This window comes from Strix aluco, chromosome 1, assembly GCF_031877795.1.
Source record: "Strix aluco isolate bStrAlu1 chromosome 1, bStrAlu1.hap1, whole genome shotgun sequence".
NCBI lineage: Eukaryota > Metazoa > Chordata > Aves > Strigiformes > Strigidae > Strix > Strix aluco.
In genome coordinates, this window is record NC_133931.1 from 81574724 (window position 1) to 81590896 (window position 16173).

The 16173-nt window shown below is 37.6% G+C and overlaps 1 protein-coding gene across 10 annotated transcripts in view; it reads right to left on the bottom strand.

Annotated features, from left to right (window-relative positions):
• The window catches only part of DNAH5 (dynein axonemal heavy chain 5), a 157888-nt gene that overhangs the window by 113676 nt on the left and 28039 nt on the right, over positions 1 to 16173 (bottom strand). For 9 of the 10 annotated variants that reach the window (XR_012623466.1, XM_074826033.1, XM_074826022.1 and 6 more), the window contains exons 2-11: positions 14937 to 15071; positions 12604 to 12688; positions 9386 to 9549; positions 7518 to 7739; positions 6862 to 6999; positions 6080 to 6256; positions 5154 to 5267; positions 3025 to 3132; positions 2163 to 2285; positions 105 to 320 (exon numbers count right to left, since the gene is read on the bottom strand). Coding sequence is in view for 9 of the 10 variants with exons in the window: in XM_074826033.1 (XP_074682134.1) it covers positions 105 to 320; positions 2163 to 2285; positions 3025 to 3132; positions 5154 to 5267; positions 6080 to 6256; positions 6862 to 6999; positions 7518 to 7739; positions 9386 to 9549; positions 12604 to 12688; positions 14937 to 15071 (1482 nt within the window). In the remaining variant the exon portion in view is untranslated. The remainder of the gene's footprint in view (positions 1 to 104; positions 321 to 2162; positions 2286 to 3024; positions 3133 to 5153; positions 5268 to 6079; positions 6257 to 6861; positions 7000 to 7517; positions 7740 to 9385; positions 9550 to 12603; positions 12689 to 14936; positions 15072 to 16173) is intronic. The other variant, XM_074826067.1, reaches the window with a different exon arrangement.

A 16173-nucleotide genomic window follows, 5' to 3' on the forward strand; every position in this document is an offset into this window, starting at 1 on the left:
TACAGAATTCATTTTTCTTGACAAACAATTTTTCTAATTTTCATAATTATTTATTGTTTAAAGTTCAAGTCAGACTGACAGATTATCCAAAATTTACTGTGTACCTCATATTTTGTGATCATTCCTTCCAATCCCTCTATTTTAGACTCCTGTAGAATTGAGTAGGTTTTCATAGTATTGAAAACATCTATTATCTTTACCAGACGCCGATGAAAGGTTTCAAATTTTCCAAAGATATACATCTCACTAAAATCAAACTGTCTTTCAGCTGGATTTTGTTCCAATTTCTCTTTTACCTTGTGAAAGCAATTTTGATACTCCTAAACACAAAGAATTTAAAAGAATGTCAAGCATATAATAAAAGGCTCTGTCATCAGCTAGAGCAAAATTTATGCACACAGATACTATCCTAACTTGATAGTAAGTAGAAGTTTCATCGATAAACAATCATGAACACTATAAAGATAGTAACACAATTCGTCTCTGAAAACTAATGCGATACCATTACAGGATCATACATTTCATCAAATGCACATATATGTATTTGTACATTCCATCCTTAGCTAGCATGAAATTCTGTTCTCTCTATTTTATATCAGGGCTTGATGTCTTTACTGAATGTGATTACTGAATATCCAAGATGACAACCCAGATTACAGTTTTCAGAGACTGAAAATAATGATTGTATGCTGAGCAGTTTTACTGAGTAATAATGTTTTAAATTTTCCAAAATCACTTTCTAGAACAAAAACTCTTCTGAAGTTAGAATGCTGCTTCGTAACAGCTTCCAGTTTTCATTCTGATTTCTTAACCAGGCACAAACCTTACTCCAAACATGTTAAAACTAAATACTTGCCGAAGTCAGGTTACATAGTTGACAGATTGGCTTGAAATGGTTTCTTTCAAGAGTAATTCTCTTTAAAATACAGTGTTCATTATTTTTTTATCACATATATGTATGAATAACTCCACTTGAAGATATTGACACAAAAGTCCCAGAGTTTCCTAAACTGTCAGTGTTTCAAATTTTAAGTTTTAATCTGTTGATTTTCTGAAAGCTTTCAGAATGAATAAGACTCAAATAAAGATACAGCAACTGTATAATTTGCTATATCTTTATAGAAATATACAAATTTACTCCTCACTGCTGATGGTAACACATCATATAAATTTACACTAATTTTTGCTAGAACTATGCAAGATTTCTTGCTTCAGAAGGTATCAGGATAAAGTTCTAGTCTTCCACTCACATATGATTAAGGAATCAAAAAGCAGTAACAAAGAAAACGTAATATGATCCTTCCAATATCTACAGGGAGGTTATCAAAAAGACAGAGCTAGACCTTTCACAGTACCACACGGACAGAGGCCAAGAGGCCATGAGCATAAACTGAAACAGAAGTTCTGACTGGATGTAAGGAGAAAATCTTTCACCCTAAGGACAGTCAAGCAGTGAAAGAGGTTGCCTGGAAAGGCTGTGCAGTCTCTCCATTCTTGGAGAACTTCAAGACAGGAGTGGATAAAAGGACTGGGCAACCAAGTTTAATCTCATAGCTGGCCCTGCTTTGGCTTTGCATGGAAGGTTGAACTAGATACCTGCTGAGGACCCTTCCAAGCTGAATTATCCTATGATCCTATGTTCTAAAGGAGAAAAAAAAAAAAAAATGATAATCCCAAAATGGTCATGGAATCATATGCAAAAAAATAAAAGCTATCTTCCCAGCAAGTCTACACAACCTGAACAGCTGAATTCTTCCCAGTTCACTAAACTGACCTTTCTAAAGGTATAGCTTGTCCACATATCTTTGGAATATATTCAGGTCAGTCACTCCCTCTGTTTTCATTTCTATCACACATCCCTCCTCATCACATGAGAAGAAAATTTCTGGAGAAACTCAGGCATGAAAATCCAAGTAATTCTCATATAAGAAGCATAGTTAAGTAAGGCTAAGCATCAAAATCCTGTTTCCAGATGATCAACAGACACTGGACTAAATTTACTGTTAGGTCTAACATAAGCGCTTCAGTTCCAAAAAGTATTTTTCCATTACTTCATTTTCCTTCGTTACAACATTGCTTCCTCATATAAAATAAAGTTTTCCTAATCATGCCCTCCTAAATCTCACCTTATATTCTGTTTTCCACATGCTCTTCCCACCTACCTGTTTAAGTCTAATGGCTGCTTGTAGCTTTTCCATAACTCTTTTCTGTGGTTGATTCCAGATGGTGGCCGTATTGTTGTTCGTAATGTAAGATTTACATGCTGTGATCATCTGATTGGTCACCTAAAAGCAATTTTAATCTTGTGAAAAAACACTTCAAGACAAAGCCGATCTTGCCCCTTCTTTCAGTTTCATCCCATACCTCTGACTTCATCCCATACCACCTGACTCCACTAAAGCCTACAAAATAGCGATACCAAATAGTAGCCACATAGACAGACTGTTCTCCTTGCAATTTCCAGCCTCCAGACCACTACACCACCAAAATATTGTTGATTAACTATGCTCATCCTAAACACCTTGTACCAACCTTGAAATGACATTGAGGACTATAAAGTCATAAGACTTTGGCACTTCTGAAAGCAAAGGTAAAATCAAGGACCCATGAGACTATGACCATTAAAGGATAGGTTATCCTTCCAACTCCATTTCCTTCTTTATGCAAACATAAGGAGGTTTAAAGGCTACATAAATTTAACGTGATTTCTTCTACAAAAAACAGTTTACCACAGGCAAAACTCATTGTAACAAAAAGTTCCTCGATCTATTCATGTCAGGGTTCAGATTAGCCCTGATCTTCAAGAAAAAATTCATACAACTCCAAATTACAGATAGCAAAGGAAGTTCTAACTTTGAAGTAGTTTTATCACTATTTCCAGTTTTCTATACATTTAAAAACATCATTAAATTGACCAAAATGCTGCCTCTTCAACTGCTTGGTCCCTTTGTGTTTTCTGTCTCTCACTCAAGCAACAACATACAAAAAATCTGTGAAAATTTCCTTTTGCACTGTAGCACCAACCTTCACAAACAGGGAGGATATCTTTTCAGACGTGTTGTAATACTGAGAGATACTCTGAATCATTTGAATTGCATTTATGAGTCCTGGAATAGCATCCACCATGGATACCTGGAAAGAAACACAGAGTCTGAATTCTGCTCAGTACTTCTGTTACCATATATTAATTCAACACCTAATTAGAGAATGCAGAAGTGTTACAAACATGGTCTTCCTAACGTTTCTGCCTCTGTTTCCCTGGGCCTTTGATAGAGATGTAAGCTTGCATATAAAGATAGCCCAAAAATTGCAGTAAGCCTCATGGCACTCATTTGAATAAAGGAACTATGAAGAACAACTTTCCTATAGTACCAGCATTTAGATTGTAAAAAATTCTGTACAATAGATGAAGTGCTTGGGAGGAGATGGTCTTACAGCCCATTCTTTGGGGTATAGGTGCCCCGGTGCTTGGCAGCAGGATGGGCCCCTGTGCGGAGCAGCTGAGGTTGCCCCATGCCCAACACAGATGGTTCCAGCCGGCTCCAACCACAGGGCACAGCTGAGCTGAGAGGAAGAGAAGGCGAGAGTGAAGGAGTGAAGCTGAGCCTGGGAAGAAGGGGATTGGTGGGGAGATGTGGTTTTAATTTTTGTCTTTGTTTCTCACTACCCAAATCTATTTTCACTGTCAATAAATTGTTACTTTTCCCCAAGTGGAGTCTGTTTTGCCCATGGTGATAATAGGTAAGTGATCTAATCTCCCTGTCTTTGTAAAATCCATAAGCTTTTTCATCCTATATTGTCCCTCCATTCTGCTGAGGAGGGGGAGTAAGTGCTTGGCCCAGAGCCAAGGTTAACCCACCACAACCCATTTTAATTCTCCATACTCTGTACAGTTTTCAGTAAGTCTTGCATACAAGATAAATGACTTTTTCTAAAGACTTTGAAGAGAAGCATCATTTCAAAAGCCCAGCAGTCCTGTCTTCAGCCCATGAATAGGCCAAAGATTTTTCTGACAGCTCCTCCTCATGTCTGAATTTCCAAAGCAATGACAGATTTACTCTGTTGACAAACTAGTTCTCAACATTTTACAGGTAAAAATCAGTAAGGGAAATGTTCACACTCCATGCCTCGATGGCTTCCACCCCAAGTGCTACACCCTCTCAAAACTAAACATATCTGAGGCTGGCACCACTTTCTCCTTCATAAAAGTAATGGGAGCGCTAAGCAGATCAAGTTCAACAGACCCTGCACAGTGCCAATAGCAAGCATATTCACTTTAACTCTGTTTCGTATGGGTATCAAACTAACCTTTCATCAGAGAGACTCAAATATCAGATTGGGAAACACAGAAAGAACACACTGTTCTAATACTGTCCAGTAAATGGAAACAAACAAAGCCATACCATGGTTACACAGAGATCTGTTTGGAAGCAATTTCACTTTAGGAAAAGTATGGATAGAGAGAGAGGTGGCTAGGATGGTCAAAGCTTTGTGTCTTCATGGCTACTCATCATATTTCTCTGACTAGCAAGATACATACAGTCAGTTGCAAAACCAGTTTTAATAAAAGCAACCATTTGCCATCTGCTTTAGCAGATAATAGGACAGTGAGAATCCTTCCTCCTATCCCATAATTTAGGTTGGCTGGTTTTGTTTACTACGTGTTATGCTTGCATCATCCTGTTACTGTGGTATGAGAAGGTGATTAATATTTACACCTTAATATTTACATAACCATATTTATGTTTTCCTAATACAGGAAGCTGAAAATTGCCTTATAAATGTTAGTCTAAGCATGACGTGGCCACCAACACAAAAGCCCAGCCTTTGTCTTTAGCACCAGGTTCACTTTCACCCCTTTTCTCTTTTTTTTCTTTTCAAATCACAAAGATTTCACTTCCTCCCATAGCACAGAATCCAGTGTCATCATAAGACAAAAAGCTTCATAGATACCACAGCAAAAAAAATAACAAGTACTTTATTTTGTAGCCAGAAATTCCCACTAAGACACTTTTAGCATAACTAAACAAAGTCTCAAACTGGAGATGCATACCTAAAGTGCTATCTATGTCATTTACAAACTGATCCTACAAAATACATTCATTTTGGTTGTCTCAAGAGATTTATGTTAAGAATTTAAAAGTTCTGCTTACAGGATCACTATTGTATAATGGGTCACAACATTTTTCCAGAGAGTATAGATACTTCACATTATCTTTAGCCTCATTTGCTGCATCTGTGATGCGAATATCCAACACTCGCCAGTTCTAAGAATACAAAGTTGAAAAAAAAAATAAAACCACACATTTCAGAAAAACTGTTTTAAGATCACTCTGTTTTGTCATTAGCCTTTAAACACATTTGAAAGCACAGATCTGTTACTTCAGAGTTACACTTGTTCACCCAAGATGAGGAACAGGTCCTTGTTTTGCTTCAATAACTTGACTGTGAACATAGTTTAGACCACTCAGCAGAACAAGTTATGTCAGTAGTAGTGTCAAGTCAAGCTGCTACAAAATATACAGACATCATCTGTTAACTATTTTTGCTTGATAGACTGATGGATATGTAATGATGTATTTGTTTCACGTCTCTCATTTTGATGAGCCCTTTTGTTTATTCACTTATTTTTCTGTTTGTGATGAGTCTTAACTTTGTTATGTCAATGTGAGAAGTTACAACCCAACAAGCAGTTTTGACAGACATTGTAAGAACATGAGAAAGAGGTTTAAAAAAATGGGGGGATTTATTTCCTTTTCATTGAAGACCCAATTCATTAATTCAACTTTCTGATTTAACAATCAACTTTTCAAAGATTTAAGTATTTACTTCTCTTGAGTCATATGGATCCAGTACATTATCAGCCTTCAGACAAAGGGTACTCCCAGTCTTTTCCAATAAATTAAACTAGATTTAAACTTTATCTACTCAAGGTGAGGAATGCGGAAGAACAAAGAAAACAAAAGCTAAAGACACTTCAATATTTTCCCCACCAGCAACATTATATACATCACCAAAATGAACTAGGGTATACAGAGCATTTCTAGTCTTTATATCGGTCATAATTCAAAATAGAAACCTTCAGCAGTTTGGATTTAGCAGCAGTGAGTACTCCAAGCACTGCCTTCACATCTGGCCTCTTCAGCTGGTCCGTAAGGTAGTTGAATTTTGACAATCTCTTTTTCCAGTAATCAAGCTCTACCCGTGGTCCAAGGTCATCAGCTTCCTTTCTCAACTGGTCATTTTCTGCAAGAACCTTTTATCATACAGTAATATTTGTGAGTGATGCTGATATTTTTTATCTGCATGGATACCATGGATTAATTCATAATTTAACTCCTAGTATTAACCTCCCATGATAAATTACCTAACTCAGCCACCACCTCACATAAGAGACTTTCATTTTGCTTGGCCTCTTTAGTTTCAAGTTAGAGAGGGAGTAGTATCTGAAGAGCACTGTTACAGACAATTACATTTTATGCAAATAACCTGCAAAGCATGTTTCAAAGTACAGTTCTGACCACTGAGATTAGCGTTCACTGAATTATTGTGTTCCTTTTGCTTCCATTAAATCCACTGGGAATCACTATTTTCTACTTTATGAATAGGTGATTATTAAAACAGGGGACTAAGCTTCCAATGAGATGTGTATGCTCTATTTACTCTACTTAGTACATGGAAAAAGCTCTCAATAATATCCTCATTGAGAAGTAAAACCACACAAACCATGCCAACAGTACTATAAAACACAGGGATTGATCACATCTAACTTTATAGAAAAGTAGCTATACAGCAACAGGATTAAACGTCATCTGCCAATATGCAGATATTGTCATATTTCATGTTTGTCTGCTGTATCACCTGTTCAATTTGTTTGGTCCATCCTTTCATGCAGACTTCTATTCTTTTGAGAGAATCTATGCTGTTAGCAACCATCAGGTAATCAGAAGGTCCTCTTAGAGTTTCCAGATCGTATGTTTCACATTTCTTCAGACTGACCTAAAACACAAGTTTAAAAACTGAAATGCTGAAGTGTTCACGAAAATCCAGGAATTTTAACTGGGTGCCCCACTTGGCGTATCTCACTTCATATTCCCACTTCAGTTTAAATTAAACTGGTTTGAGCCAGAACTCGACTCCAGAATCTGGAGAATTCACCAGCCTTGCAGCTGTGGTCTCATGCCCTTTCCTTCACAAAGGCTGAGTAGAAATCAACAGTTAAAAGCAACTGTTTGTTATACATTAATCATTCTTGGTTTAAGAGTGGCCACAGCCATTGGAAAGTCAAGAAGTTAATAGCTCTAAAGAACTGGAGCCAGAACAAACAACAACAGAAGCACCTGCAGAATTGTTAAAGCCACAGATCAACATGTAACAAGTTACTGATGACAACAAACAAAAGTGTCACTCCAGTTTAACAAAAGCAATTTTTATGAGTATTCTACAGCAGCAGTTAATTCAAAAGAAGAGACATTCTACAGCTAGCTCAATTTCTATTTTCCATGTGAACATACTACCTTTTCCAACAGACTTTGCTGAGCTCCTGATAGCACACTAACAAATGCTTCAAGGGAACAAAGGAAGTCACGTTTAATATTGGAAGCTTGTTGAAGTTCACCGAGTTCAACCCAGTCACGGTCCGTAGTCTGTAAGGCTGGAATGAAGATTTCTGATATCAAATGCTCAACACTTTTTAGTAAGCCATCTCGACCTACATTCATCATATTAAAATTTACTTCCTGTAAAAAAAACACAATACAAGTTAAAATAGAAAACAAAATTTTGCTATCACTATATTTATTCCAATCCTACTGCCATGAGCATCAAAAAATTACATGTATGTACAAGGGCTCTTCAAGCAATAACAGCACAATTCTTGCTATCAGGGGCTGCAAGATTTGCACGGGATCACAGTTTGTCATACAAAACTGAGAAAACAAAGATCTGAAAACACTTCCAAAATATGATGAGAGTAGAAGAGACCTCTATTTATAAAGCTCAGTTTGTATGGGTGAGTAAAATGATTCCAGCTTGCCACTTCTAAACCTATCAGAATTATATTTTTGAATATATTCATACATATATACATACATCTCAGCAGAGATATATGCATTTAAAAGGTTTAGATACCAAAAGAATCATGAACTTCAGTTAATTCTGACTTGCAGTTGCCCAAAGATTTTAGTCCAGGAAGAATACCTCTATCAGTTCGAGAGAGAACAATTCACCGAACATCCACTTTTCAGAGTCTTTTTCAGAATACGTAAAGACTTCTAAGGTAAGTTACATCAATCTGCCAGCCATATTTTTCTTCATTAGAACGTACCACAAGAATTCTTTTCAGCAACATAATTTAACACCAAACGTATTTAAGTTCACACATTTGTCTTCAGACATACATTTTTACTTTTCAACTTGTCTTTTCTAGTTTTAAGGTATTATCTACTATCAGCAAGGGTGATATCATTACTTGTGAAGTCTGCTTTACACATCTTTCAGTTACAATTACCAGCTTGCAAGCATTAATAAGCAAAAAATCTTCAAATGTTAAATAGTATATAATTGACTAAAATCTAAGACAGATCTTTCAAAATCATTAAAAAAAAAAGAGGTTAAGCATAAAACTTTAAAGCATGTATCTGTAGAAATCAAAAAATAATTTGGTGATGACAGCCAGCTCACCCACCCTTTGTTCTTCTATTTCTTGCCTATCTGGGAAAAATATAGTTTTAAAGGTTTTCCTAGAAGAGACGAAGGAAGTTAAAATTTGCTGGCTTAGGAGTTGTACTTGAAAGTTCCCATTTTGAAGTGTATAGATAGTTTTCCACAACACTATCTTCTCCTTTGGCCCATCATTCTTATTTTAGCACTCTGATTAGTTTCTCTACAACTGTAGGATTCCCTACATTTCACTCTGTGCTCCTCACTACTGGAGTACTTGATCCAGCTTTGTTCACTTCAGACTGTCATAGATTTAAGGAGTCCTTCACCAGTAAAAACTTGTTTATATATAGTTTGCATATACACTCTCAAAAATAAAACCGTTTTTGTTTGGTTTTTTTCAATGATTTGCTAACACTTATCGAAATTATCATCTTATTATTTAGGTATTCACTACACTTTGTCATTCTGGTTTGTCATAAATTTTCTTCCTTAGCATCGTTTCTTCATAGTAATGATACACTTCAAAATGCTGCCACTAGATAACGTCGGTTTTTCCATTCCCCTCCTTTTTTGTCCTGTGTTTCATTTAGCCAAACTGTGCCCTTTTGCTCATTGCTCCATGTCAAAAGCTGTCAAATTATGTGCTGAGAGCAAATACCCCAAGATGAAAATGAATTTTAAACAAGATTATGTACAGTGACCAGCAGTCACTGACCCTTACCTGATAGATATTCTCAGTTGTGATGGGTTTATAAAGACTAGATCTAATGAAGAAAACACATACACCAGTTAAAGCAACTTCGTTTCCCTCTGTGACAAATACTTCAGGTTTCTTTTTCTTTGTCAAATGAGAGCTCATTCCTGTTCCTGAAAGGCCAAAGTGCTCTACAGAGTCAAATAAAAGAAACATTTAAAAACCACTGATTATTTATTCAAAGAAAAGTTTTTAAACAAACAGTTCAGTCATCATTTGTGTATCTCCAAGTTCCGGTCCTCTGGAGCTACCCCATAGGACTATCCACAGACAGTACACAGCATCCAGAGTCCTCACAGCACAGTAAGAACTATTTCATATAGTTTTGCCATTCTCACACCAAAAGCCTTTCATTTCTGTTCATTTATTTGTTTTCTATTCCTTCTAAGCAAAGGTTCAGGTTCAAGATCCTCTTACATGGCTCTCTATCCTGCAGTTGCAGATAATGCTCTATTGATTAAAAAAAAAAAAAAAAATCAGCAAATACAGTTTACCTCAGAGGAGCTATTATCAACTGTCTTTCCTTAAAAGCATGTAGACATATGTCTAACATACAAAAAAAAGCAACAGAGTGATGCTGGAAACAAGGATAGAAAGGCCACAGCAGATTCTTTGGGGAAAAACAATAACAACAAAAAACCACAGCAAGGGAGCTACAAGGGACTTCCCTGTCCTTTCTTCTTCCCCCAACATGAATATGCTGCTCCCATGTTTAGGCTGTTGGTAACACTTGTAAAGAGTCACCAAGGAGTAGCAGTGTTTTGGGGGGAAAATAATTCTCTTAAATTGTGCTTTTGGCCACGTTACTTCTGTTACTAGTTTTCTAGTGTTACCTCAGTGTAAAACCACACACATACACATCTCAGTGAGACACTGCAACAATAAGAAGATCAAAAAGGGAATTTTGATACTAGTAGTTAAAGGGCAACAACCAAAAGATTTGCAAAAAGTGACAGGTCCCTTGCCCTTTTTTCTTTCAGGCACAAACCATCTGCCCCCAGAGATCCCTATTTTGGATCAGGTGACCACTCATATGTTCCCTCCCAACCCTTTTGTTCATATCACCTTTCCCCCTTCCTTTTTTCCCCCACAGCTCCTGCAGAAGTCTCTTTTTTGTTTACCTCAGTACATCAAAAGGGCTCTGTCACCAGCAAAAGTCTTGACTCTGAGAATTTTATTAATTTGATTTATTGCCAATTAACATAAACTTGCACCATCCTTGCCCTTCAATAATTACAGAGACTAGGTGAGCAACAGTCATCCCAGTTTTCAGGGCATTCCCACAATGTATGGAGCTGAAGTAGGTAGTACACTCTGCAGTCTCTTTAGAAAAGATGTACTGTTACTGAAAAGTGTGCTAGAAGTTGTTAAGCTGCACGTTAAAAGAGCCATTGAAAACACTGCAAAAAGTCTGCATGTGGGAGTGGGCATAAAACCGGACTTTGAAATGACCCCTTAGGGCTCTGGAGTACATCTTTCTGAACTCAGAGATACACAGGCTCCTGCTCTGCAGGGACACAAAATATCTTGTAGGCACCCTTCATGGGGTCATCTTCTGCCATAACAGAAGCATTTGCTGATCAACAACAGGGTCAGAAAACCAACTTGTATTTGAGGTGGTGTGTACTAAGTGCCCTTGCCAACAAGGTGCATGTAATACTACAAAAATTCACTTCACTTTACTGATTAGTAACCATCACTATAACTGCAATTTTTGCTTTGCTTTGCTAGCCTGTAAACCACAGTCCCAGTATGATCAGCACAGAAGATTCTTTTACAAACTCTACCCCATCTAAGAAGGAAAAATGTATAGTGCAAGCTGCACACTGTGATGGTATTACAAGTAACTATACACTTACAGCTGTGGGCAAAGGCAGCCTGCAACACACTCACTTCATCCCACACTCACCTGTCTACTTCACCACCAGTTCATTTTTTTTCTACTTTTCCTTTCCTCCAGTGCACATGGTCTTTCGGGAACTTTTGCTTATTCACCCAATGCACATGTTGATGTGAATTTGTTTGTTTCTCCAGCTTTCCACATTGCCTGCATCTAGCATCACATCCCAAAGGCCAAAGGTCACCACAGTCATACTGTAGAGTCATTTGCTCGGTTCGGAGATGGGTGAGGGGGACCCTGATTAGATTCCCAGGCTTTTCCCCTTGCCTCACACTCCTCCAACATACTTCCACCACTTCAATTCAGGCATGTTAAAACTCGCTCAGCAGATTTCTAAATTATTGGCCGAGTTTGTATTTTCATTTAATTTTCTTTCTATGTACATTTCAATTTTAATTATTAAAGTTGCTTATATCAAACAGTCTTCTCATACCTTTTAGGTATATACATACATATATATTGAAAATACATAAAGTATAAATACATATTTGTACACTCATATAGGTATATGCTTACATATGTATAAACACATATATTTATACAGATATACATAGATATATTTACAAGGCCCTTCTTGTACATCCAGGGTAAACAAGTGGAATGAACTCCCACCACCAAGTCACAGGATCTCAGAGGTCCCATAGCACCTGGCTAGTCCCAGCAGTAGCAGCACTGGAGGCTCTGGGACAGAAGCCATGGGCAAAGGAGAGGATGTCCTTGTCAGAGGGGTCCTGAGCTGCTTCCAGGGTAAGTGAGAAGGAGGCTTCCCCCAGAAGTGTGGTAACACTGGGGAAGGGAAAGGGATATGACCAGAAAGGACTTCTGGGATAGCGGCCCCGCCACCCATAATGCTGGCCTCCTGGGGCCATTTGTTATGTAACAGGACCACCTGGATGGATGGTCATGTGCCCAGAAATGTGGAGGGCTTCTAGGGCAGATTGGTGGCATGATTAGAGGGGAGGGGGCAGAGCACCTGTCACTGCTCACCTTGTGTGAAAGTCATCTTTTAACTATCAAAAACCATTTCCCAGCCCCCCAGGCAAGAGTTGCTGGGCTCGCAAGGAAGGACCTTGCTGCTGCTGCATACTAGCAATAGGCAGAAATGCACTAAAAAGCTTCAGTAATTTCATCAGTCCTCATTTCATGAGCAAGGATCGATGTCCCAGTATGACCAAGTTTGACTCGCCTTAAGCCCCAGTTTATAAGAACTTTACTATTTGCTTTTTCCCTGCACACTTGCACAGCACAACTATAACACACTGCAGGAGAACCTAAGTTGCTTTACCTGTATCCCTTGCCTCCACATCTTGATAGTAGAACATCAGATGACGCAGACCTCCAGGGGCCAGGAATTTGTCAATGCACTCTATCTGTTGATAGGTCATGTTGAGATCATTATGCATGAAAAGTTTAACTTTCTCAGATTTTTAACATAAAGGGCTGACAAATACTCATGACATTATCATTGTTCAATAATAAAGTTATACCAGGCCCAGTTACTACCACCCAAAAAGTGATTGAGTTGCCTTGTCCTTTACTACCACACACTTACTTAATTGAATCATTTAAATTTTTCCATGCTGAACACAACTGAATACAGCCAGGCCATGTTTCAGTTTACAGAAACCACTTTACTGTACATGCTGTGTATTGTCTCTCAAACTGAGGGCACAGGGCATTTCTTCATATACTGAAATGCAGCAGCAGCTCATTGAAGTCCCTCACTCATGTTATTCTTACTGCCATTCAGCTAACTAGCTGAAAGCAGAAAACACACAACTGCAATTATTCCATATCACAGCGACAGAGGAAGCCTTTATTTATTTATATTTTAAGCATCAGGACAATTTCACAGTTCTCCATCAATTTAAGGCTGCCATCAAGCACCCTTAAACTATATATTGGTAGTGCAGTCCAGGAATCTCACATATAGACCATACAGGTCTAGGAAGAAAGTTAATTGCTCAATGGTAGTATGCTGATCAGTGTTTCAGCACTTGAAATTCTGGCATAATTCATTATTTTTCTAGATCTGTGAGTCATTGTTTCATACAGTCTCTAACTACATAGCAATCTTCCAGCGGAAAAGGCTTCTACTTCTACAAGTTCTTCTTCAGAAACATTTGCTGGTACCATTTGTGCTTCCTAGTGCACAAAAAAGGCTAAGAGATCACCAGCAGCAGGAAGAAAGCCACATTTATCCCTCTTCCGGTAATAATGGGCCTCAGTTACACTAAGATCACATAAACTGTTCTTCCAGAAAATCTTGGCTGAGCCCTCCAAGATGAGGTCAAAATAACTATTACACTTTTCTCTTTCCAAGTATAACAGCTGCCAAGTATAATCATCTGACAGTTATTCTCAGGCAATATACTTTGCCAGGAAAGCCATTTAGAGATAGAATGCACAAAGGCTAAAACAAGTTCTGCTTTTTAACTTGTGTGACAGTGTTTTGCACAGTTCATGTTCTTATATCACATGGAATCACAGAAATGTTGGAAGGGACCTCTGGGAGATCTCGAGGCCAGCCTCCTGTATCATCAACAGCAGTTCAGGTCATCTAGAGCTTTGCCTAGGCTGTCTCAAAAACCTCAAGGACAGAAATTCCACAACTCACTTAAGTCATCTATTCCCATGCTGCGTTACCCTCCCAGTGAAGAAGGGTCTCTTAATGTCCAATTTGCAAGTTGTGACTATTGCCTTTGTCGTATCTTCTGCAACCGCTAAGAGTTCAGCTCTGTCATCTTTGTAACTACTCTTCAAGCAACTGCAGGCTACTATTTGACTTCCCCTCAATCTTATTCTCCCTCTTCTCATACTTTACATGCCCTGTGTTCCTCACTATCTTGGTAGTCTTCCACTGGACTTTCTTCAGTCTCTCAACAATATTAGCACTGAAATGGGAATGCATAAATTGTAAGGACACAGATGTAAAAAGAATAAAAGAGGAAAATAACCACAACCATGTTTACTTTAGTGTCAGGGAGTAAAACAAGATCTACTTTCTGTCTACCTAGATTTTAAAAAAATAACAATTTCTTTTCAAATCACAGAATTTATCTCCATTGCATATAATACTCACCATCAACTTTTGTGCATCGTTTCCTCAAAATACATATTTCTAACTGCTTACCCCCTGCATTAACCCTCATGTAATCAGACAGATCACTTAGCCATTCTATCTTGTCAAGTAGCTTCCACCTGATTTAATTTCCTAAACTAGATCACAATGTAGTCTCACAAACACTGGTGGCAGCCTAATGGAAACAACAATAACATGCAGCCTGCTGTGGACAGGACTCTTGAATCTATACGTACTACATATTCAAGGACTGAGACTTCATGCTGTGGATCCAGTATGAAATACGGACACAGGCTTTACTGCACTATCTATAACCACTGGAAAACAGAAATTCTAATCAGTTTCAAAAGCAATATTGTTACAATAGGTCCTGAAACTAAGGACGCTTTTGTTCAACTTAATTACAAAAAGCTGAGAAATATTTTTTGATGAGAAGACTTAAGTAATCTCAGACATAAAGTCTGACAACTATCTCACCGAGTATTTAATGGTAACATCAGTTCTAAAGTACTCCATGAGCTTCACTAGCAGATTACCTGGTTACCATCAAGAATAGCATCTTCTACTTCTGCTTTGTCCAGATTCACACAAGAGGCAACAGTATCCAGTAAGTAATCATGCCTGCCATCCAGCCGAGCACGTTTCGCCTCCCTCTCTTCCTTGAGCTTTTGCTGTTATAAAACACAAAGTGGAAAATGAGTAATTTGCAATCTATTTGAAGACAAAAATAATGAAAATTCTACAATTTATTTTTAAAAGTAAAGGCCATTACACTCTTCCATAGTTGTGGCTTATGTTTTTAAGGCACTCAAATGAAATTTTTAGAAGTGACCCCTGTTATGATTTTACAGTTGATTTTCCATGTTCTATTTTCAGATTTAGCACAAAATTTCTATCATCAGTCTTTTGTACAATATTATTTATTAGTGGAAAGGCTCTGAAGAAGGGAAAAAAAAGGTATTTTATAGGTACGGCTCCATCATTCTGCAAGTGTTCTTCAACACCCTAAATCCTTAGTCCCAGCTTTTTGGTCTAGTCACATATGACCATCAAGTCAAGACAGGATTCTGAACCATCTTTGTTATTCATGGAAGATACTGTAAGCGTTCTCTAATAAAGACAGATACTGCTGGAGGAAGCAAGGGTTTCATACATTATCTCTTTAATATAATGAGAAGTAAAACAAGCCACAAGCCTCAAGGTACACAAATGTTTACAAATGTGCTTAACCATAGCTATTATACCATTCTTCAAGCAGTATGCCTACTCTTCTAATTAAATTGAATTCCCATACGTAATACACCTCATTACATTATAGACAAAATAGCCTTCTGGAATAGTTACTGGTATTATTGTGCTCGCGGATTACAAGATTTAATATCATTTCATTTTCAAAAGAAATTTAGAATTATGTTTCATTGGTGGTAAATTCAACCTTTATTTCCCCAGTGATTATGAAAAATCTAGTAAGTCTATAAGGTATGCACAAGTGATTTATGCACAAGCTTCTGCAGAGCCAACAGAACTTGCATAATACACTTCATACCTTTATGTAAATATCCTTCCTACATTCTGAAGGAATTTTCAAATATTTGGTAAAATCGTAATTACTAGCATGCCTTCATAAATGCACTGGAAATGTTTTCCCATGTAAAAGACAAACATACAAATCCTGTTCTTTACACAGATATGCCTCAAGAATGCAGTTGCAGATTAATTTGTACATGTACTTTATGCTATTTTACTCCTGTCATTCCCTAACATGGTCTTCAT